Source organism: Bufo gargarizans, chromosome 4, assembly GCF_014858855.1.
Source record: "Bufo gargarizans isolate SCDJY-AF-19 chromosome 4, ASM1485885v1, whole genome shotgun sequence".
In the NCBI taxonomy this organism is placed as follows: domain Eukaryota; kingdom Metazoa; phylum Chordata; class Amphibia; order Anura; family Bufonidae; genus Bufo; species Bufo gargarizans.
In genome coordinates this window covers 187,398,365-187,423,083 of record NC_058083.1, presented here as the reverse complement: position 1 = coordinate 187,423,083, position 24,719 = coordinate 187,398,365, and the positions used below count along the sequence as shown (strand labels likewise).

At 41.4% G+C, this 24,719-nt stretch overlaps 1 protein-coding gene across 1 annotated transcript; it reads left to right on the top strand.

The window, feature by feature from the left end:
• The first annotated feature begins 122 nt into the window (after positions 1–122).
• On the top strand, positions 123–24,482 carry LAMP3 (lysosomal associated membrane protein 3). The gene is made up of 6 exons (XM_044291066.1): positions 123–182; positions 5,159–5,575; positions 7,202–7,321; positions 14,272–14,329; positions 14,941–15,108; positions 23,923–24,482. The coding sequence occupies exons 1-6, from the start codon at positions 123–125 to the stop codon at positions 24,054–24,056; spliced, it is 957 nt and encodes a 318-aa protein (XP_044147001.1). The 3' UTR covers positions 24,057–24,482.
• Positions 24,483–24,719: the final 237 nt, after the last annotated feature.

Genomic DNA, 24,719 nt, shown 5'->3' with positions numbered 1-24,719 from the left:
GTGGGAGTGGCCTTGTGACGTTAGTCGGCCGCCGCCTGATGGCGTAAGTGGCCCGGCGTGGACTATGCATCCTGATTCACTTGGGCACGTCATACGCACGCCGCCTTGTGGTCGCGTATGCGATGACGTATGCAGACATGCGCACTGCCGACTATGGGACGCTGGATGGACGGAGGAGCTCTGTATATGATGGCCCCACATAGGTATGTCTTGTTACAGCTGGCTAATTTGTTTTGGCATGTTGGTCCCCATTGATTTTCCACACAGGTGTGTTATACGTAAATCTTAATCTCATTGGTTGCTTAGCGGTGTGGGTGGGCTTATCATGTGCTATTTATAGGCTGTGATTTTAACTTGGTAACATGCTTGACAAAGGCTATTTTTAGCCGAAACGTTGCTGCAAACTATTTTATATGCCTTGTTATGAGGAGTGTTCCTGAATAAAGAAGTTTTCTGGCGAGACGCTGCTGTGGCCCTCCATTCTTTCTACATGCCATTGGACCGCTTTGGATCTGCGATCCCCTGCCCAGCTGCTGCGTATTCACCATTTTTTGCTCTTTACAAGCCGTTTGTGTTGCTGCTCCTGAACAAACCCATCCTCTCTAGTTGGATGCTAATGTCTGTAAAGCACCGCGGGATATAGTAGCGCTATATAAGTGCATAAAATAAAATAAATATGTGCCCCCTTCACAATAGTCATGCCCACATGTGCTGCCTTCACAATTGCTATGCCCAGATATGTGCTGCTTTACAATAGATATGCCAGTAGTTATGCTCAGATATGTGCCTCCGTCACAGTAGTTATGTCCAGATATGTGCCCCCTTTACAGCTAGTAAAAAAAACAAAAACAAAACCCCCCCACTAAATACTCATCTAGTTCCTCCAATGATCTGTGCTCCCCAGCAGCTGCAGGCAAGATACACATTGGGCTGCTGGACTGTGTAGGAGGAGTAGAGGCTGTCCCATCCCTTCTACACGGACCAGCAGTGTGATGGGCTCCTATGGATACAGAGACATCTGAGAACGGGACATATCTCAGCTGTTCCGGGACTGTCCAGCTGGATCGGGAAGGTTGGGAATGGGAAGTATGGATAAGGGAGTGTGATATGACTACCCTCAAGGCTTGTTTGTAGTCTGCAACCATTGAAACACAAAGATGTCATGACTTGCCGTGTGCAATATAGGTATAGCTGTAACTTTTTTTTGTATTTTATAATTAAGGTTTTATTTCTGTTTGTCAACTGTCAAGGGAGAGTTAGGAGCTCCCCCATACACATTGATCTGTCGGTAGAAACCACCGTTCTCACTAATATGTATGGGGGCCTAAAGGATTGGTCATATTGAAATCTGGAAGGGCCCCATATACATAAGAACATTAGTTGATCCTTCCCTATATTATTAGGATATAAGGACAGAAGTATCTCACGAAAGTTAGTACACCTGAGTACACCCCTCACATTTTTGTAAATATTTTATTCTATCTTTTCATGAGACAACGCTGAAGATATGGCACTTTGATACAATGCAAAGTAGTCAGGGTACAGCTTATATAGCAGTGTAAATTTCTAAACTGCTGGCAACAAAAGTGAGTACACCCCTAAGTGATTATAGCCAAATTGTGCACAAAGTGGCAATATTTTGTGTGGCCACCATTATTTTCCAGCACTGCCTCAACCCTTTAGGCCATGGAGTTTCCTAGAGCTTCACATGTTGCCACTGGAATGCTCTTCCACACCTCTATGGTGACATCACGTAGCTGGTGGATTTTAGAGACCTTGCGCTCCTCCACCTTCCATTTGAGGATGCCTCACAGATGCTCAATAAGGTTTAGGTCTGGAGACATGCTTGGCCAGTCCAGCACCTATACTCTCAGTTTCTTTAGAAAGGCAGTGGTTGTCTTAGAGGTGTGTTTGGGGTCGTTATCATGTTGGAATACTGCCCTGCGGCCCAGTAACCAAAGGGGGGGGGGGGGGGGTATGCTTTGCTTCAGTATGTCACATTACATTTGGCAGTCATGGTTCCATTAATGAACTGTAGCTCTCCAGAGCCAGCAGCCCTCATGCAGCCCCAAACCATGACACTACCACCACCATGCTTGACTGTAGGCAATACACACTTGTCTTTGTACTCCTCACTTGGTTGCCGCCACATACGCTTGACACCATCTGAACCAAATAATTTTATCTTGGTCTCATCAGACCAGAGGACAAGGTTTAAGTAATCTATGTCCTTAGTCTGCTTGTCTTCAGCAAACCGTTTGAGGGCTTTCTTGTGCATCATCTTTAGAAGAGGCTTCTTTCTGGGATGACAGCCATGCAGACCAATTTGATGCAGTGTGCAGCATATGGTCTGAGCACTGACAGGCTGACCCCCCTTTAACCTCTGCAGCAATGCTGGCAACACTCATACATCTATTTTGAAAAGACAACCTCTGGCTATGACGCTGAGCACGTGCACTCAACTTCTTTGGTTGACCATGGCGAGGCCTGTTCTGAGTGGAACCTGTCTTGTTAAAACGCTGTATGGTCTTGGCCACCGGGCTGCAGCTCAGTTTTAGGGTGTTGGCAATCTTCTTATAGCCTAGGCCATCTATATTTAGAGCAACAATTCTTTTTTTTCAGATACTCAGAGAGTTCTTTGCAATGAGGTGTCATGTTGAACTTCCAGTGACCAATATGAGTGTGAGAGGGATAACACCAAATTTAACACACCTGTTCCCTATTCATACCTGAGACCTTGTAACACTAACGACTCACATCAAACCATGGAGGAAAAATGGCTAATTGGGCACAATTTGAGTTGAGATATTTTGAGGGCACACCAAATTTACATTGTTATACAAGCTGTACACTGACTACTTTACATTGTATCAAAGTGTCATATCTTCATTGTTGTCCCATGAAAAGATATAATAAAATATTTACAAAAATGTGAGTGATGCACTCACTTTTGTGAGATACTGTATAAAATATACATACATATATATATATATATATATATACATACACAGGGTGGGCCATTTATATGGATACACCTTAATAAAATGGGAATGGTTGGTGATATTAACTTCCTGTTTGTGGCACATTAGAATATGTGAGGGGGGGGAAACTTTTCAAGATGGGTGGTGACCATGGCGGCCATTTTGAAGTTGGCCATTTTGAATCCAACTTTTGTTTTTTCAATAGGAAGAGGGTCATGTGACACATCAAACTTATTGGGAATTTCACAAGAAAAACAATGATGTGCTTGGTTTTAACGTAACTTTATTCATTCATTAGTTATTTACAAGTTTCTGACCACTTATAAAATGTGTTCAATGTGCTGCCCATTGTGTTGGATTGTCAATGCAACCCTCTTCTCCCACTCTTCACACACTGATGATGTGTTTCCCTCTTTATGCACTGAAGCTGGCACGTTCCCTGAGTTTTTCCAGCAAGATGGTGCACCACCACATTATGGGTGTCAGGTCCAAGCATTCCTAGATGAACAGTTTCCTGGAAAGTGGATTGGTCGTCGTAGGCCAGTTGAATGGCCCCCAAGGTCTCCCGATCGGACCCCCTTAGGCCTCTTTCACACGAGCGTGACGGATTAGGTCCGGATGCGTTCAGGGTGCGTTCAGTGAAACTCGCACTACTTTGCAAGCAAGTTCAGTCAGTTTTGTCTGCGATTGCGTTCAGTTGTTCAGTTTTTTCCGTGTTTTTTTTTTGCATTTTGATGCGTTTTTCACGTTTTTGCGTGTGATAAAAAACTGAAGGTTTACAAACAGGGCTGCGTTTTTTCACGCAGCCCTGGCCTCATAGAAGTGAATAGGGCTGCGTGAAAAACGCATTGCATCCACAAGCAATTGCGGGTGCAATGCATTTTTCACTGATGGTTGCTAAGAGATGTTGTTTGTAAACCTTCAGTTTTTTATCACGCGCGTGAAAAACACATCAAAACGCATTGCACCCACGGAAAAAACTGAACAACTGAACGCAATCGCAGACAAAACTGACTGAACTTGCTTGCAAAATAGTGTGAGTTTCACTGAACGCACCCTGAACGCATCCGGACCTAATCTGTCACGCTCGTGTGAAAGGGGCCTTAGACTTTTATCTTTGGAGTCATCTGAAGGAAATTGTCTATGCTGTGAAGATACGAGATGTGCAGCACCTGAAACTACGGATACTGGAAGCCTGTGCTAGCATTTCTCCTGCGGTGTTGCTATCAGTGTGTGAAGAGTGGGAGAAGAAGGTTGCATTGACAATCCAACACAATGGGCAGCACATTGAACACATTTTATAAGTGGTCAGAAACTTGTAAATAACTCATGAAAGAATAAAGTTACGTTAAAACCAAGAACACCATTGTTTTTCTTGTGAAATTACCAATAATTTTGATGTGTCACATGACCCCCTTCCTATTGAAAAAACAAAAGTTGGATTCAAAATGGCTGACTTCAAAATGGCGACCATGGTTAATACCCATCTTTAAAAATGTCCCCCCTCACATATACTAATGTGCCACAAACAGGAAGTTAATATCACCAACCATTCCCATTTTATTAAGGTGTATCCATATAAATGGCCCACCCTGTATATACACACAGGTGAAACTGGAAAAATTAGACTATCATGCAAAGTTCATTTATTTCAGTAATGCAACTTAAAACTGAAACTAACATATGAGATAGACTCATTATATGCAAAGCGAGATATTTCAAGCCTTTATATGTTATAATTTGGATGATTATGGCTTACAGCTTATGAATTTTGAGGTACCCTTTGCTCAGGGGATATAGATGAATTAGCTGACTAGAGTGTGACACTTGAGCCTAGAATATTGATCCTTTTCACAAAATTCAAATTTTAAGCTGCATTACTGCAATTCCTTTTAATTTGCATTACTGAAATAAACTGACTTTTGCACGATATTCTAATTTTTCGAGTTTCACATATATACAGTATATATATATATATATATATATATATATTCTGTGTGTGTGTCATTGACTGACCACTGGTCACTTAATTAATTCATTTATTTGGGGGGGGGGGGCACAAGTATAAATGCTTTTTTAACAGCTTTAGTTTATACTGCAATCTGATCACATTTTTTTGCTGCTTTTTTAGGATTTTTTGTTGTTGATACATCTCTCCAAGAACCATCTGCTAATAGGATAAATACTGCCAGCCATTACGTAATACTCACCACCCATGCACCCAACACCACCACGCATGCACCCAACACCACCATGCACCAAACACCACCACCCATGCACCCAACACCACCACCCATGCACCCAACACCACCACCCATGCACCCAACACCACCACTCATGCACCCAACACCACCACCCATGCACCCAACACCACCACCCATGCACCCAACACCACCACCCATGCACCCAACACCACCACCCATGCACCCAACACCACCACTACCATCCATGTAACAACCCATGCAACTCCAACCTTACCACCAAAGCCCTCACCACCAGAAATTGGCAACTACACAGTCAAAGATGGCAAAGTGTGCATCATTGCAGATATGGGACTAGAGCTTCAAATAGATAATTCAACAAAGCAAAGCACAGTAAGTATATGGTTCCTTATTTGCATTTTAAAGAGTAGAAAATCTCTGGGAATAATGGACAGCTAAACTAGAAAATTTATTGAAATAAATAGCAAAACTACTCCATGGAGTCCATTGCAAGTTACCGTACATCGTACCATACTTTATTTATGTATTTTTATGTCACTCTTCTTCACTTTTTGGTTGCTCCTCTCTATTATCTTTTTTAAATGGCTCTCTAAGTAAAAATTAAATAAATTGAAAAACAGAACACTTAGGCCCCTTTCACACGGGCGAGTATTCCGCACGGGTGCAATGCATGATGTGAACGCATTGCACCCGCAATGAATCCCGACCCATTCATTTCTATAGGGCTGTTCACATGAGCGGTGATTTTCACGCATCACTTGTGCATTGCGTGAAAATCGCAGCATGCTCTATGTTGTGCGTTTTTCACGTAACGCAGCCCCCATAGAAATGAATGGGGTTGCGTGAAAATCGCAAGCATCCGCAAGCAAGTGCGGATGCGGTGCGATTTTCACGCACGGTTGCTAGGAGACGATCAGGATGGAGACCCGAACTGTATTATTTTCCCTTATAACATGGTTATAACGGAAAATAATAGCATTCTAAATACAGAATGCATAGTAAAATAGCGCTGGAGGGGTTAAAAAAAATAAAAATAATTTAACTCACCTTAATCCACTTGATCACGCAGCCGGCATCTCTTCTGGCTTCTTTCTTTGCTTTGTGCAGGAACAGGACCTGTGGTGACATCACTCCGGTCATCACATGGTCCATCACATGATCTTTTACCATGGTGATGGATCATGTGATGGACCATGTGATGACCGGAGTGACGTCACCACAGGTCCTGTTCCTGCACAAAGCAAAGAAAAAAGCCAGAAGAGATGCCGGCTGCGAGATCAAGTGGATTAAGGTGAGTTAAAAAAATTTTTTTTTTTTTTTACCCCTCCAGCGCTATTTTACTATGCATTCTGTATTCAGAATGCTATTATTTTCCCTTATAACCATGTTATAAGGGAAAATAATCCAATCTACAGGATACCGATCCCAAGCCCAAACTTCTGTGAAGAAGTTCAGGTTTGGGTACCATACATGCCGATTTTTCTCACGCGCGTGCAAAACGCATTACAATGTTTTGCACTCGCGCGGAAAAATTGCGCATTTTCCCGTAAACGCACCCGCACCTTTTCCCGCAATGCCCGTCTGAAAGAGGCCTTAGGGTACATCCATGTGGGGTGGATTTGCTGTGGCTCTGCGGCAAAATCTGTACTGAATCCGCAGCAAAATCCACACGTGTTGCATACAGATATGCCACAGATGTCACCCTATGTATTGCAAAGGGTGAAAACCTTGGTGGAAATTCTTAGCATAAAGTGACATGAAGCAGATTTAAAATCTGCACCATGGGTTAATTTACATTGCACTTTTTTCTTTGCGTGCCTTGCATTAAAACTCCAAGTCTATGAAATCCAAGTTGTAGGTGGATTTGTCTGTCTATCTAAACAGTTGTGTTCCAAGGAGGCTGACATCGGAAAAAGGAGAAAGTTAATGGTATTACCTTGCATTTTAAATCAAAAAGCATTTTGACCATCTATACAAATCTGTGTAATGTTACTACAGGACAGAAGATATTTCAACATTGAGCCGAAACATACAAATGCAAATGGAGCATGTGGTGAATACACATCAAAACTTGTCTTGCAGTTTCCAGAAGGGTCTATTAATTTTACTTTTGTTAAGGTAAGTTTAAATGGTAACAAACTTTTCACACAACTTTGTATAAATCAATAGTAAAAGGGACTGAAAAAAACTTTGTAATACGGTATATATTTTTAAAGAAAGATGCCTTGTTCTACAGGTATCAGCCATTTAGCCCCCCCCCCCCCCCTTTTTTCTAAAATGACTTTGTCCTAAAATTTATAGAGATTTGTCGTGGTAAGACCAGGATGACTGCCTGCTCACTGACTGATCAGATTAAACCATCCCATACAAGTCTATGGAGAGGGGACGGGGAGGAGTGAGGAAGAGTAAGTGTGAGAAAGTTAGAAAGCAGGTTCTAATTTCTGTGTACAATGCATGAGAGCTACCGGTAGTTTCCAACCACCAGATCTAGGAGAACTGCAAACTAGATATATAACATACGGAGAGGAAAACTGCTAAAAATGCCAGATACAAGTGATATAATTACCAGACATATTAAAAAAAAAGTGTTACTCCTCATGTACACACACTGTACTATTGATGAATGCAAAGCTTGATGAAAGGTTATGTATGCTTTAAAAGGAATTTGTTATCAGAAAATTACCTATTATTTAAGTTAAGTACCGTATTTATTTCAAACACATTTTTTAAACTTTAAATTTATATTTTAAAGATAGTGATGTTATTTTTAATTTTCCATGTCTATATAAAAAAATTAAATCCTGCAGTTTTCACACTGGCCACTAAGTCGAATAATAGGCGCCACTTCTTGATCTGTACAGATCACTTTACTGCAGTTATCTGCTTATCATTACAGCCAGTATTACAATAATGGATATCACCACCTCACCCATAACAGTCAATGAGGTACCCTCCTGTCCATTGTGGCTATAGCCCATGGTTGCTGCTGTAAAACAGATCTCTAAGTGCCGTAAACAGCAGCTTAGGCAAGATAACAGCTCCCACAACAAAAAATAAAAACTGATTAGAAAAAATGAGATGTTTCTGGTTTTAACTGGCAGAAAAATTCAGTGACACATTCCCTTTAGAATAGCTCACCGGGAATTAAGAAAAAGAAAATACTTAAATATTATTTACTATAAATATTTTCCCAAATACCTTTCATTAGTTATAATGGCTTGTTTTTTTCTTGGGATGGTCAATCATCAGGGAAAATAAAATGGCCACTTTCCTATTAGTACACACAAAACCTGTACTAATCAAACAGCAGGACAAGTTACTTTACAACACTGAGCTAAAAAGCTGCCTTATCCTCCTCTCTGCTCTACTTGGCAGAGATTATGATCCTGAATACAGTTAATAGGATCTTTGGCTGAATCTCTGTAGGAATGGAGTCCATTAGGAGACATGAAGTACAGCAAGGAGGATGAAGGTGTGGGTAATGAGCAGCAGCACTTGTATGCAGTCTCCATTACCACAGTCTGTCCTGTCCGTCCTCTTTGTACTCTGGACAAGTACAGCAGAGAGGAGAATGAGGCAGCTCTTTAGCTCAGTGTTGTTAAGTAACTTGTCCTGCTGTGTGATTATGACAGGTTTTGTGTGTACTTATAGGAGGGCGAACATTTTATATAAAAATAGTAATATAGTAACATATGTCTGCCAATGATTGCTCCCTAGATAAAATAAGCCACTAAAACTAATGAAAGGAATTTGGGAATGTATTTACAATAAAATAATACTTATAAGGGTTCTCCAGGAATTTAGAAAATTAAAATACTTAAATATTACTTTAATATAAATATATTCCCAAATACCTGTCATTAGTTATAATGGCTCATTTTGTCTAGAGAGCAATCATCAGGAGAAACAAAATGGCCCCCGTCCTATTAGTGCACACAAAACCTGTCATAATAACACAGCAGGACAAGTTACTTCACAACACTAAGGTAAACAGCGGCCTTATCCTCCTCTCTGCTCTGCTTGTCAGGGATTATGATCATGAATACAGCTGATAAGATCTTCAGCTGAATCTCTGTAGGAATGGCGCTCATGAGGAGACATGAAGTACAGAGAGGACAGACACGACAGACTGTGGTAATGGAGACTGCATACAAGTGCTGCTGCTGAATACACCCACCCTCCTCTCTGTACTGCATGTCTTCTCATGAACTCCATTCCTACAGAGATTCAGCAGAAGATCTTATCAACTGCATTCAGGATTATAATCCCTGACAAGTAGAGCAGAGAGGAGGATGAGCCAGCTTTTTACCTCTGTGTTGTGAAGTAACTTGCCCTGGTGTGTGATTAGGACAGGTTGTGTGTACTAATAGGACGGCAGCCCTTTTATTTCCCTCGATGATTGCTCCCCAGACAAAACGAGCCATTATAACTAATGACAGGTATTTGAGAATATATTTATAATAAAATGTTCTTAATTCCTGGAGAACTCCTTTAAGTATTTTAATTTTATTAATTCCCAGAAGAACCCCTTGAAGTAAAATGTGGCTTCCTCCCATTCTTCAAGGGGGATACCATTTACCCAAGAAACTACTGTTATATTTATCTGATAGGTTTCCCAATAATTATATTTTGGTCTTGCACTCATTGTAGAAATGGCTATAAAACAAAAAGTACAGTCAGTCTCTCAATGGCTAGTCATACTTACTGCTACCAATTGATGCATAAATATAGTGTCCAACAGTGCCTAATCTCTGGAAGCTAGTGACATATACAGCTATTTTATGCTGCCCCTGTTGGTATGTACTAAGGCTTCTTTCACACTAGCATTTTTGCTGGATCCGGCAGGGCTCAGCAAAAACGCTTCCGTTACTGATAATACAACCATCTGCATCTGTTATGAATGGATCCGGTTGTATTATCTTTAACATACCCAAGACGGATCCGTTATGAACTCCATTGAAAGTCAATGGGTGACGTATCCGTTTTCTATTGTGTCAGAGAAAATGGATCCGTCCCCATGCCAGGACATGCTGGGGTTTTCTCTCCGGTATGAGAGCGGAACGGAATGCATTTTGGAGCATTCCGTTCTGTTCAGTTACATTTTGTCCCCATTTACAATGAATGGGGACAAAACTGAAGCGTTTTTTTCTGGTATTGAGACCCTATGACGGATCTCAATACCGTAAAATATTAACGCTAGTGTGAAAGTAGCCTAAGAGACACCCTGGTGCAGTATTTCAATAGACAAGCAATAGAGTACTAGGCAATACAATGCATGTAAGGCAGGTAGTCCCCTGGAGCATTTGATTGGCAGAAAGGGCTCAGACACATTGGGGCAAACCTACTACTGCCAATGTGTCTTGACCTTGTCTTAAAATGCAGAAAAACTTGGTGCATTTCTGGCACATGATGTTTTGGAGCTATTTATAAAGCAAATTCACCAAAAAGAATAATCTACTTTGCTTAGCTAGCCTGTTTTTCCAACTTTGCAAGGGGGTACGGCCTTTGATGCAACTACGTGCGCCAAAACTTTACTGCAAATTTTAGTTGGTGTAACGTTAGACCAAGTGATTTGCTGCCAACGAACAATGACTTTTGGTGCCGCATGAAAGATGTGATTACCCTACAAATGGGCATTTGCTCATCTTGTAGGGTGATCTCTGGTACCTTTACATGGGCCAATTATCATGAATGAGCGTTTGTAAGAACGTTTATTCCAGATAATTCTCCCCATCCTTAAAAGGGACCTGACAAACAAAAGACCTTGTAATTTAGGTTTTTTAGAAGTTCTGTACTGACAAATGCCAAAGTGACTGTTGTGCTTGGCTCATAGAAATTGTACTGCCTTTTATACTGCAGCTGGATAGATAACTGTGTTGCAGGTGAAATGAGGTTGGAAAATGTTTATCATGAGAAAAATCTGAGGTTTTGTATGTTGAAAGAGATTGAGTAAGAGTCATGTATGAATCAGGCGCCACTTACAGTGCTGGTTTTGGGACAAGAAGCATTAAGATCACTTGAAAAGCTTACTTTTCAAAAGTCTGCAAAAATTGAGCAATGATCCGACATACAGTATTTCTCAAGTTTCATTGTTTGAAATGATTCCATCTGAATACTGGTAATCATTAACATGCTGGTGAGAGCTCCTACTTCCTGCATTAGGTTACCACTTCACTTTTCAGTGTTTTAGGGTTGCGTCACAGGGTCTGGAACAGCAGAAGAAGGGAAATATACTGTAAAGTGACTACTGGGACTTGTGTATGCAAGAGAGAGATCAGTAAAGCGGTGCAAGTAAAACGAAAAAAAAAAAAACACTGTGAAACAAAGCATATAATCCATAAAAATATTATTCCATACCTCCTGACTTTTGAAAAGCCCAAGAAGGGACAAAATAAGTAGTGCCCTAAGTACACCACCACATATTTTTTACACTTAAGCCACACCTCTAACTTCTCCCAATGCCTATATATATATGCACAATCCCCTTTGAGCCCCCACACAGTAGTCATGCCCCTTATTGTCCCCCAGAGTAGATATTCCTTAGTGCCTTCTCACAGCAGTTACACCCCCTTAGTGCTTCCACACTAAGTTATGCCCCCTAAAGTAGTCATGCCTCTTTAGTGTCTCCAGACAGTAAAATGCCACATTAATGCCCACACACAGTAGTAGCTCCCTTTTGTCCTCCCACATAGTTAAATGTCACTTTTGTGTCCCCAGACAGTAGTTATGCCCCTTTTGTGCCCCACACAGTAGAAAACCTTTTTGTGACCTACAGAGTAGAATGCCTCCTTTTTGCCCACACACAGTAGAATCTAGCCTTTGTGCCCCAACACAGTAGTTATGCCCCCTTAGTGACTCCACACAGTAGAATGTCCCCTTTGTGCCCCAACACAGTAGTTATGTTCCCTTAGTTCCCCCAAACAGTAGAATGCCTTCTTAGTGCCCCCACACAGCAAAAAGCTCCCATGTGCCCCCTTATAATAATGCTGCTCTCTTAGCCCTCTTTACAACTCCCTTAGCTCCTCCCTTACAATAATGTAGCCCCTTAGTGCCCTCATTACAATAGTGTACCCGCTGTTCTGTTAATAAAATAAAAAAGCAATACTTGCCTAGCTTTGTTCCTTTGAAGAAAGGAGAATAACAAATCATGCGATCTTCAGCAGCAGGTACAATTCAGTGGCATCATCAAGTCTGCTGGGATGAGCAAGGGAGCGCACAGGTCAGGGGATGTTCCCTGGCCTGCGCACTCTCTTGCTCAGCCCTACAGGTGTGAGGACATGACTACATTGCGCCTTTCGCTGGGGAGTGCACCAGCTGGGAAATGGTGGTGGAGCAGGCTGCAGATGGCTCACTGCTTCACCATTGCATTCAACTGGATCTGCATCCTCAGGACACAGATACAATTGAGAGTGGGATATGCCTGAGCCCTCCCGGGACCGTGGGAGAGCCACAAAAATCTGGGGCTGTCCCGCCAGATCTGGGATGGTTGAGAGGTTTGATTATTTGTATATATTAAACAAAGGAGTCAGGAGAGATGACTGTATGCCAAAGAGGCATTCAGCTATTGACTGTGTATGATCACCTCTAGGGCTCATTCAGACAGCCGTAGTGTTTTGCATTCCGCAAATTGAAGATCCGCAAAACACGGATACCGTCCATGTGCATTACTTATTTTGCGGACCACACATGGCCTGCCCTATGTTAGAAATGACTATTCTTGTCCGAGATTGTGGACAAGATTAGGACCTGCTCTATCTTTCTTGCGGGGCCACGTAACTACGGATGCGGACAGCACACAGTGTGCTGTACGCATGTTTTACGGTCCCATTGAAATGAATGGGTCCACACCCGTTCCGCAAAATTGCAGAATGGATGTGGACCCATTCACATGGTCGTCTGAATGAGCCCTTAGGCTGGTCTGGACAATCTAATGATTGTCTATGGTGTCGTGAGGCAACATGCCACATGCCGCGAATGCAACAATCACAGAATTTTCTGTTGCAGGTCACAAGTTGCATGTGACTTTGCCATTATAGATCACAATGCAAGTTGTGTGTGACATGCAAGTTGCCTGCAACTTTTCTGCAACTTGACTGTTTCATTACAGAATATTTCTTTACGTTTTAATTTTTTCAAATATTTCTGGTCATGCGACTTTTCTGAGACTTGCTGTCGGGCCCCAGCCTTAGACCAGTGATGGTTAATCTACATCATTACAGGCACCTCCGATGCAGCTTTTAACCTATTTGGCATCATTTTGTGTAGAAAATATATTGGCTGTGAATATAAAGGTTATTGCTGCAGAACTACTTGATAGTTTTTTGAGTATTTTCATTTTACATTATTGCCATTTAATTAAAGGGATTCATTTGAAAAATGAAAATCAGACACAATTTAGTACATCAATCCCTTTCAAAGGCCTCATGAACAGGACTGTATTTTGTATCCATAATTGCATGCGGACCCATTCATTTATATGGGTCGGCATACAAGACGAACCACACATGGATATCATCTGTGTGCTGCCTACATCCACGTGTCTGTTCCACAAAAAGATAGAGCATATCCTCTTCTTGGCTGCAAAATGCAGACCAAAGACCCATTAAAGTCAAAGGGTCTATTAAAGTCAATGAAAGTTGAAGGATGGAATTGAGCATGTGCATTGCTACTGAGGTGGACACAGAAATAAGGAAAAGAACAAACAGCAGGTGGTGCTATACAAATAGATTTCAGTGAATAACTCAGCAGCTATACTACATTTTTAATGACATGCAATTACAAAAGTATTCAGATCCAGGAGCTGGTTTGATATATTTTTTATGGAACACCCCCTTTAATCTATAATGTTAGGTTCTGTTTACACTGGCAGCATGGCTTCCATTTAGAACGCTGGAGGATTCAGATTAGTTAAAATACGCTATCGCTGTGGTCAAAAGTTACGGAAACCTCATCGGAACCTCTGATGAAGTCTTGCAGTGAAAGTGTGAACTATAGGCCGACTACAAACAGGGATAAGAGTTATGGTGCTCCTCTATTCATTACATTGTGTTCTTTTCTATCACTTGCAGGAAACCAAGACTTATTATATCGAAGAGGTTTCTGTGCAATTTTATATGCCATCAGCAGGTAGGATTTACTGCATATATGGAGAACACTGTCTGTTGCACCTTATGAACCACATTGTTATATCTTCTAAGGCACCATTAGCCTTAGAATCCTACTAACTAAGGGTATGTTTGCATCTGTGGCATCCCTGATCCAGCGGCCTGAGACACAAATGTCAACTGGGCAAAAACCAACCGCTTTTGTCCAGCCAAAATACAGCATTTATGCCAGAAAACATCCGGATTACCACCGTACCATATCATAGTCAAAGGGGATCCAGCGGTGAACTGTAGAACCCAGCAATGCAGGATCTGGCGAAATCTGGCAGGCTGCTCTCTGCCGAAACAGCCTGCCGAATCCGCTGCCACAGATGTGAATGTACCCTAATTAGCATGATATTTACTCATATTATTTATGTTGTTATTTTATTTTAAAATCAGGAAAACTGCATAATTAACAACTAACAGATTGAGATCATGGGTTACGAGACAAGACTGTCAAATACTGTAAATCTAACAGATATGATACCTGTGCGCCCATGTATAGTGGTGCACTGATGCTTGAGGTCCGACATAGAGAAGATGAGTCAGTCCGTGTTATTTTACCTTTTACCTTTCCTGTTTTGCTTTCAGGATGGTGGAATGGTACTTCTGGTAAACTGAAGCTGTTGTCTACAGATGTTGGCTACTCTGTGGGGTGTAAAAGGACACCAACAGTAAAGCTAGGAGATAACCTGGAGCTTATATTGGCACAGGTCAAACTCCAGGCTTTTGAAATTCAGAATGGAACATTTGGGAAAGGTAAGTAAGGGATTGACATGCACTATATGAAAGTGGATGTGAATCCTAGCCTGAAAATAAACACAAAGAAAGTAAAATTAAGCACCAAGGATTATTCTTCTCTTGGGAGGTAGACATTACAGGGGTTATCCCAAAAATGTAAAACCATTGTTTAATGTCATACAGTATCTGGAAGACTTGCTTGCCTTTTTAGGGGTGGTTAGTAGCTCATCAAGCACATCATCTGCCAAGATACATTGTTCTTGTTAACTCTTTCTTCTCCTGCATAGAAAATAGTCCCTCACATGTAGCCAAAAAGATACATTTGATATATAATGCCCCAAAATTTCCTTCTCCACTGTCTAGAGAGAGATATAGCTATATATTTTTATGAATTTAGAAGTAAGGATGAATAAAAGGTGTCTGGGCTGCTTCACCTGCTTCTCTATGAGATCGCCCTGTCAGCACTGAAGGGAGCAGGGAAGCTGCTGAGCATGTTAGTCCACCTCTGAATGCAGGAGAAGGTAGACCAGAAGGATACACAGTAGGGGGCGCTGCCAGAAAGTAATGTACATGAAAAAAAAAAAAAAAAAAAAAAATTGGTATTGCATGTGTGCTGCAATAATATTTAATTTAAAATGTTCTGTTCACTGCATAGTAATACCTTTCATGAGATAAGCCCTTTAATACATATGATTTATAGATGAAAGGCTGTGAATTTGTAAAAACCTTGAATGTCAAAATGGTAATGTCTACACTTTCAAAGAACTGCTTAACTGCTGCGCATTAAAGAGGTTTTCCTGGTGCCTTCTCAACCAGCTGGGGCCCCGAGTGTCGGACCCCCACGATCAGATAAAAGATCTCAGACGATCTCTTTAAACACTGGTTGTTAATGGCACTTCACTTTTAAAACCTGCAAACAATAATCACTTCCCACTGCCTTCATTGTGCTGACTACTGTGCACATTGTGCATGTGATTACAACTTCTGCTTAGCTCATTCACTAACACTACACATATGCAGAAGTCATAGACATCTAAGCTAGCAGACAGTTAGGGGTGCCTTCACATGCAGCAGATTTCGGATATTGAATATTTTTCATCCAATTCTTCTGTTCCCCCGGGAAGATAAGCTGCCGCCAGAAGTGTCTGACAGTAGCTTTCTCTCCTCTCCCCATTGAATACCCATCCAGTCGAAGCAAAGTTGGATGTGTATGGGGGAGTAGGGAATGATGTCTGCCAGACAGTTATTGAAGGTGTATGGCCGCCCTTAGACATTTGGCTGCCAGCAAGCGCTCATGGAAAATGAAACTGATCAGTTAGATCAGGGATGGCCAACCTGAGGCTCTCCAGATGTTGCAAAACTACAACTCCCAGCATGCCCGGACTGCCAACCGCTATCAGCCTACAGCAGGGCATTGTGGGAATTGTAGTTTTACAACAGCTGGAGAGCCACAGGTTTGCCATGCCTGAGTTAGATCTACTCCAGATGTGACATTTTATCTGCAAATTTCTGCTGTGACTTTAATTGCAGAAAGAGTCTGTTTTCCAGACAGAAACAATCTGTTAGTTCCGGTTGGTGTGGCCTTGGCGATTGTGGGGCTGATACTTATAATCCTTCTCGTGTTCCTGCTTACAAGACGAAGGCGGATTTCAGGATATGAACGAATCTGAATCTCTTTCAATCACCTATCATAGCTGACCTCATCTGTGTCGTTTAACACCTTGTGTGGTGGCCCCCCGCTCCTAAAAGATGCTTATTTACCAGACTTTTTCATTTCTGCTTTGCAGCATTTGTAATCATCATGGACATGACTAGGACAACTGATGCAGACCTTTGTTTTTCTAATATCAGGCGTCCCTTTATGTTTAAAATAATTCCAAATTTTGCACAGCATTCTGTACCATTATTACTCCTGTGCTTCTAAAGTCAGCGCCTCCTCTGTCTTGTTGCATGCATTTTGGACTGAGGCCACAAGGCAATTATGACTATGATAAGGGTGCAAGGCGAATCATCGCTGTGTAGCAATGCAGACGCAGAAAGTAATGGAAGTGAATGGGGTCGCAGCACAATTTTCAAGCTGCGATGATCTCAGCGTCACAAAAAATACACCACCCAAAGTCGCCATGTAGCTCCAGTCTTAAAATTCTGTTGTTAATTTTTTCCTAAACTGCTAAAGATTTTTATGTATCTTGGGAAGAGAATTCAAATGTTAATTTTATGACATAAAGGGATAATCGGTCTCGCTGATGCTTCACGCTCCCCCATCGGCCTCTGCTTCCTGATGCTTCTTGACACACAGCAATAGTCCACTTAGATAATCACTGGCTGAAGCAGGATTCGGGGGATACTATATCTCCTTATGGAGAGTGCATAATAAGGCCTCTTTCACACGGGTGTTCCGTGGGCATTCCGCATCACAGATGCGTACCCATTCACTTCAATGGGTCCGCAAATCCGGAGATATGGAAAGGTGCGAAACGGAAGCACGGAACGGAGTGCTTCCGTGGGGTTTTTCGTCCCGTACTTCCGTTCCGCAAAAAGATAGAACATGTCCTATCTTTTTGCGGAACGGCCAGATCTGCTGCGGCTGCCCCACGGACTGTGCTCGTGCATTGCGGCCCACGTTTTGCGGGCCGCAGCACGACCACGGGGCACACACGCCCGTATGAAAGAGGCCTAAGCGTGAGGAGTCTTATAGGACCAGCAACGCTCCTCTGGAATTCTAGAAAGAGGGTATGCACATGAGCTCTGCCTCTAATGCCACCAGATGTAAGGCAGCTTTCAGGTTACTGTTGTGACCTGTCCTGCGCGTCAAGAGAGAGAAGTAGAGACTTGCAGGGGAAAGTGAATTGTCAGAATGGTAGAGATGGGGGATTAATGAGCTGTATAGTGAAATCATGGACAGTCACACGGTATACAGCATGACCCCCCTTTTGAGATTATAATTTTTTATATATATATATTGTACAGAAAGTGTTTATTTATAAATAAAACAACTTGTGACTATACCCCTTATTAAGCTGACAGTTATTCCGCCCAACTCCCCTATACAGATGTATGCTCAGCGTATATTTCCAATCTGGTGACATATGTTGTTGGAGGGGATTCAGAAGACCCCCATACACATTAGATAATTCATTGGTTAAGCTGATGTCTAATTAGTAAAGGCACTTTGAATATGCCCCCCAATAGGATCTGTGATTCCTACATTAAAGTAACTTTATGCAGTTCCTGGATTTCTCTTTGGTCCCCGTGTAAAATATAAGAACAGTACTGCTGGTACTTGTATTTTAGCGTGTTGCCACTGAAATGGGGTAATAAATATAGACTGGGATCAGTAGGATGTTATTGTTTCTATTTTGTGCCAACAGAGATTAAACCCTCATACACCTAGAAGAAATATAATCTTTTTTGTTCATGAGAAATGGTGGGGGAGGTTTATTAAGCTAAATGCAGCAGAATTACGGCTTAATTTGCCCCCCAAAACTGGCATACATGCTTTGAACCACATACATTATGTGCTTTATGGCTCATGCACACGACCTTATGCACTTTGTGGTCCACAAAAAATTGATCCGCAAAAAATACGGATGACATCCGTGTGCATTCTGTAGTTTGCGGGACGGAACAGCTGGCCCCTAATAGAACGGTTCTATCCTTGTCCGTAATGGGGACAATAATAGGACATGTTCTATTTTTTGGCGGAATGGAAATACAGACATACGGAAACGGAATGCACACAGAGTACCTTCTGTTTTTTTGCGGACCCATTGAAATGAATGGTTCCCAATACGGTCTGCAAAATAAACGGAAAGAAAGTACCTTTGTGTGCATGATTCCTTAGGAACTTTTTGCACCTTGAAAGGGACGTTATTTGATGGAAAAATGCGGGGTGGCTTATATGTGACAAATTGTTACTGCAAAGTCACCCAACCAATAGGTGGTGTAAAGTTAGGTATGTAAAGATGCACCAAACTTATCATCCAGCTTAAAGGGGTTGTCTCACTTCAGTAAGTGGCATTTATTATGTAGAGGAAGTTAATACAAGCCACTTACTAATATACTGTTATTATCCATATTGCTTCCTTTGCTGGCTGGATTCATTTTTCCATCACATTATACACTGCTCATTTCCATGGTTACAGACCACCCTGCAATCCATCAGTGGTGGTCGTGCTTGCACACCATAGGAAAAATCATCAGCCACTCTGGTGGCCGGGACCATGGGAACGCACATAGGCTGGTGCTTTTACCTATATTGTGCAAGCACAACCACTGCTGATGGATTACAGGGTGGTCTGTAACCATGGAAACGAGCAGTGTATAATATGCTGGAAAAATGAATCCAGCCAGCGAAGGAAGCAATATGCATAATAACAGTATATTAGTAAGTGGCTTGTGTTAACTTCTTCTACATAATAAATGTCACTTACTGAAGGGAGACAACCCCTTTAAGCGACTGTGATAAATCTTGTACATCTTTAATCTGTCTAGTCTATATTTGCAGTGTCTAATTATTAGACGGGATTAGTAGATCTGTCCCACTCTTTTTTACCATATGCAGATGAACTCAGATTTCATATAACACAATCTCATCATCTACTAAATCTAGTGTCACTACATGATGTACACCCACAGCATATACAGGTCCTTCTCAAAATATTAGCATATTGTGATAAAGTTCATTATTTTCTGTAATGTACTGATAAACATTAGACTTTCATATATTTTAGATTCATTACACACAACTGAAGTAGTTCAAGCCTTTTATTGTTTTAATATTGATGATTTTGGCTACAGCTCATGAAAACCCAAAATTCCTATCTCAAAAAATTAGCATATTTCATCCGACCAATAAAAGAAAAGTGTTTTTAATACAAAAAAAGTCAACCTTCAAATAATTATGTTCAGTTATGCACTCAATACTTGGTCGGGAATCCTTTTGCAGAAATTACTGCTTCAATGCGGCGTGGCATGGAGGCAATCAGCCTGTGGCACTGCTGAGGTGTTATGGAGGCCCAGGAGGCTTCAGTGCGGCGTGGCATGGAGGCAATCAGCCTGTGGCACTGCTGAGGTGTTATGGAGGCCCAGGATGCTTCGATAGCGGCCTTAAGCTCATCCAGAGTGTTGGGTCTTGCGTCTCTCAACTTTCTCTTCCCAATATCCCACAGATTCTCTATGGGGTTCAGGTCAGGAGAGTTGGCAGGCCAATTGAGCACAGTAATACCATGGTTAGTAAACCATTTACCAGTGGTTTTGGCACTGTGAGCAGGTGCCAGGTCGTGCTGAAAAATGAAATCTTCATCTCCATAAAGCTTTTCAGCAGATGGAAGCATGAAGTGCTCCAAAATCTCCTGATGGCTAGCTGCATTGACCCTGCCCTTGATAAAACACAGTGGACCAACACCAGCAGCTGACATGGCACCCCAGACCATCACTGACTGTGGGTACTTGACACTGGACTTCAGGCATTTTGGCATTTCCCTCTCCCCAGTCTTCCTCCAGACTCTGGCACCTTGATTTCCGAATGACATGCAAAATTTGCTTTCATCCGAAAAAAGTACTTTGGACCACTGAGCAACAGTCCAGTGCTGCTTCTCTGTAGCCCAGGTCAGGCGCTTCTGCCGCTGTTTCTGGGGAATGCGGCACCTGTAGCCCATTTCCTGCACACGCCTGTACACGGTGGCTCTGGATGTTTCTACTCCAGACTCAGTCCACTGCTTCCGCAGGTCCCCCAAGGTCTGGAATCGGTCCTTCTCCACAATCTTCCTCAGGGTCCGGTCACCTCTTATCGTTGTGCAGCGTTTTCTGCCACACTTTTTCCTTCCCACAGACTTCCCACTGAGGTGCCTTGATACAGCACTCTGGGAACAGCCTATTCGTTCAGAAATTTCTTTCTGTGTCTTACCCTCTTGCTTGAGGGTGTCAATGATGGCCTTCTGGACAGCAGTCAGGTCGGCAGTCTTACCCATGATTGCGGTTTTGAGTAATGAACCAGGCTGGGAGTTTTTAAAAGCCTCAGGAATCTTTTGCAGGTGTTTAGAGTTAATTAGTTGATTCAGATGATTAGGTTAATAGCTCGTTTAGAGAACCTTTTCATGATATGCTAATTTTTTTTAGATAGGAATTTTGGGTTTTCATGAGCTGTATGCCAAAATCATCAATATTAAAACAATAAGAGGCTTGAACTACTTCAGTTGTGTGTTATGAATCTAAAATATATGAAAGTCTAATGTTTATCAGTACATTATAGAAAATAATGAACTTTATCACAATATGCTAATTTTTTTAGAAGGACCTGTAGTTCCTCTTTACCCTCCACAACTGGTGATAGTCACAGTGCCGTCTTGTCACAAACCACATACAGTATCATGTGAATACATTATAAATGACTAAGCTGTTGCCTGTTCCCCTTTGTGTTTTTGCTTGCTCTCACTTGTGCTGTCTTAACAACATGTGACATAAAGTAATACAATGCTTTAAATATAGAAGGTAAAAAAATTATAATGTGAATATCATTCGTTACTAAACATAACAAAATACTATTCACTGTTCAAATTGTTTAGCAGAGCTTAGAGTGTATCTAAACTTTCAACTAACTTTGCATTAATCAATAGAACAGTACATGAGGAATAACAGCATTTCTGACTTGTATCCCGCAATTTTTTAGCAGTTTTCTCTCTACATGCTGAAAGTCTAGTTTGCCATTCTCCTAGATCTAGTGAGTGAAAACTACCTGCCACTGCACATAGAAAGCAGAGGAGAATCTGCTTCCTAACTTTCTCTTACTCATTCAGAAGCAGCCTCAGGATCATTGAGGACATTACATAGAAGTACTGACTTGTATGGCTGTGAATAAAGCACTTAGGATTAGACATAAACTTCCTATTTGGCTGCAGCAGTCTCTTTAGCATCTGAACTGGAGATCTGTCTCACTCTGCTCCTGCTCACTCCTCACCCCTCCCCTCTCCATAGACTTGTATTGACATATGTAATATGGTAAATAGCTGAGTACTAGACATTTCTCCCTGATAATACAAAATACAAAGTTTTTTAATGGTTGCATGTACTATTGATTTACGTAAAGTTGTCAGAAAAGTAAATGATTTTATAAAGTTGGCCACAAATATAAAACTTCCGGTGGGACAGGCTAACCATCTAAAGTGTATTCAGACCTTCCAACTCTCCTCTGATGGCAGATGTCAGTGGACAGAAGGATAGGGCATGTATTGGATTTTCACTGCCCATTCCGTTTGCTCTCAGGGAGATAAGACACTTCTGGTAGTGGCTTTCTACACTCTACCCCTTCTGGACAGATGCATGCTCAGCCGACAAATATATCATTTTCAGATATTTGTGTAGCACTTCCATATCCTTTAGGGCTGTGCATAAAATATACAGACGTTAGCCATACAAGCACAGAGGTAACATACAGATGCATATACTGTAGATCTAAATCCCAACTCACAAATAACTCACAAAGAGGTGAATTGCTACGTAGAAAACTGAAATAAAGTTTGAATGATTTTGGTATCTAAAACAGAAAGATTGCTTTTGAATTTCAGTTTTAGATGTAATAACCTTTTTGGTTTATTGGGTATTGAGTTCAACTGAAATGTCAACTAATGTGGCAACAGCAGTTGAAAATGATTGTGATATAATAACGTCTGGTTGTGATAGGCTAAAGGCATCAAGTTGGAATGTACTCCATGTGTTAGATAAGAAAAAGATGAAAGTAAGATTTTTTTCATATTTGGAGTGCTGTCTGTCTCACACAAGTACATGGCCCAATCAGAGACACTTAAAGGGAAGATGTCACTTTGACTATACTGTTTGATATGTAGGCAGCATATTTTACAGCAGTTAAAATCAAGCAGACTGATGTTTAAAGGGGTTTTGCAACATTACTCAAAAGTAATAAAGAAAGAATACACTTTTATTACCCATCCGATGCGCCGCTGATCCCTCAACAGCGGTCATGTGACTGCATTTGGTCTGTGCTGTTCCAGAAACAAGTCTCTTATTTCTTGGTTCTGGTAATGTGCCATCACTGACATCATGTACATTGCATCTGGACTGGGCTGTGCAAGCGCTTCCCCAGCACATGTGCAGGTTCTTGTCTATACTGTGCATGTGTCTTGTTGTCTGATGTGATGCTATCCTGCATTTTTTTTAGAGTGGAAACTGCAGGATCATGAATAGAAGTCTCAGCAGAGTTCTGAAGGTGCAGGGAGGACTTTTAGAGGAGGCTTTGATTTAGTGAGCATAATGCAACTGGTGGAAAATGAGCACCAGATTCCACAATTTAGGGATGTCAACCAACAGGACCGCAGCAATGATATCTGTAACAGCAGGAGGGCTGCAATTTTCAATGCAAACACATATTTGGTACACCTACAAATGGGATTAGGGGTGCAATGGAACAATTTTAAATTAGAGTACTGGAGAACCCTTTAAACTGGGACCAGGGGCAGAGCTATAGGGAGTGCAGAGGTAGCAGTAGCTACCGGGCCCAGGAGCCTGAGGGGGCCCAAAGACCCTTGGGCCACATAAGAAGACACTGGTATTATAGAAAGTGCAAGTTGGTCAAGTTACACCTCTGGCTGGAGGGAAGGGGTTAGGTCAAGAATTTGACATGGGAGGAGTGCTGTTTCAAATGTTATTTTTTTGGTATAAAAATGTTAATTATATCCATACAGTGACTATATTAAACTAACAAATAAGTTATGGAAAATGGTTTGGACTCAATACAATTTGGTCATCATCATCACTATAGCAAATTGTATTCTGGAGGAGTTTTTATACTCACTGAGATTTGTTTTATCTTTACAGAGGAGATCTGTTCCTATGATCGCAATTTCACTGCTGTGGCCATTGCTGTAGTAATAATTGTCCTAATAGTAATAGCAATCCTTGTCTACTTCATTTGGCACAAGAGAAGATCATCCGGATATCAACGACTCTAACCAGCACAAGAATGCAGCGTGAGATGGGATATTACACAGATGGCATCACAAAACGCGACTACAGTGTAGTGGTTATTAAGAAAGACAAACTAGAAAATTCCAAATCATGACCAAAGCACAAGGCCAGGTTCACAAATAGCTGTTGCTTTTCAGTTTTGCTAAAGTGATCAGATAAAATGTTTTTCTGCTTTGATTTTAGTAACTTTTTTTTCACTTGTCTTTTTCTGTAAAAACAGCAGGGATTTATCAAAGTGGTGTCAAGTAGAACAGTTTGATAAATCTCTCCCACCATCTTTAGATGTTAGCTGAAGGTCTGTGGGGGAAAAAAAATGTTTGTTTTTTTTGTCTTGTTTTTTGCTAGTGCCGTTTTTAATAAGGTGACATTGTTGTCGTTATGGCTTCCTTTAAAAAATGCAGCCTGCTGTAGCTCTTGGTGTTTTTTTTACCCCCACTGTTTTCACATCACTTTCTTGATAAGGGAACAATGCCATGAAGAAAATGCTAGAGGTAGGACATACTTTGTGCAAAAACCCCCCAAGAAAACAGGCATACAATTAATCTGGCCTTTTGTTTACTGGTAAATACATGCCATACAAAAGTCATGTGTGTAGGGACCTTTAAACTAAACATAAAAGACTAAATATCAGCGCAATACAGTGTCAC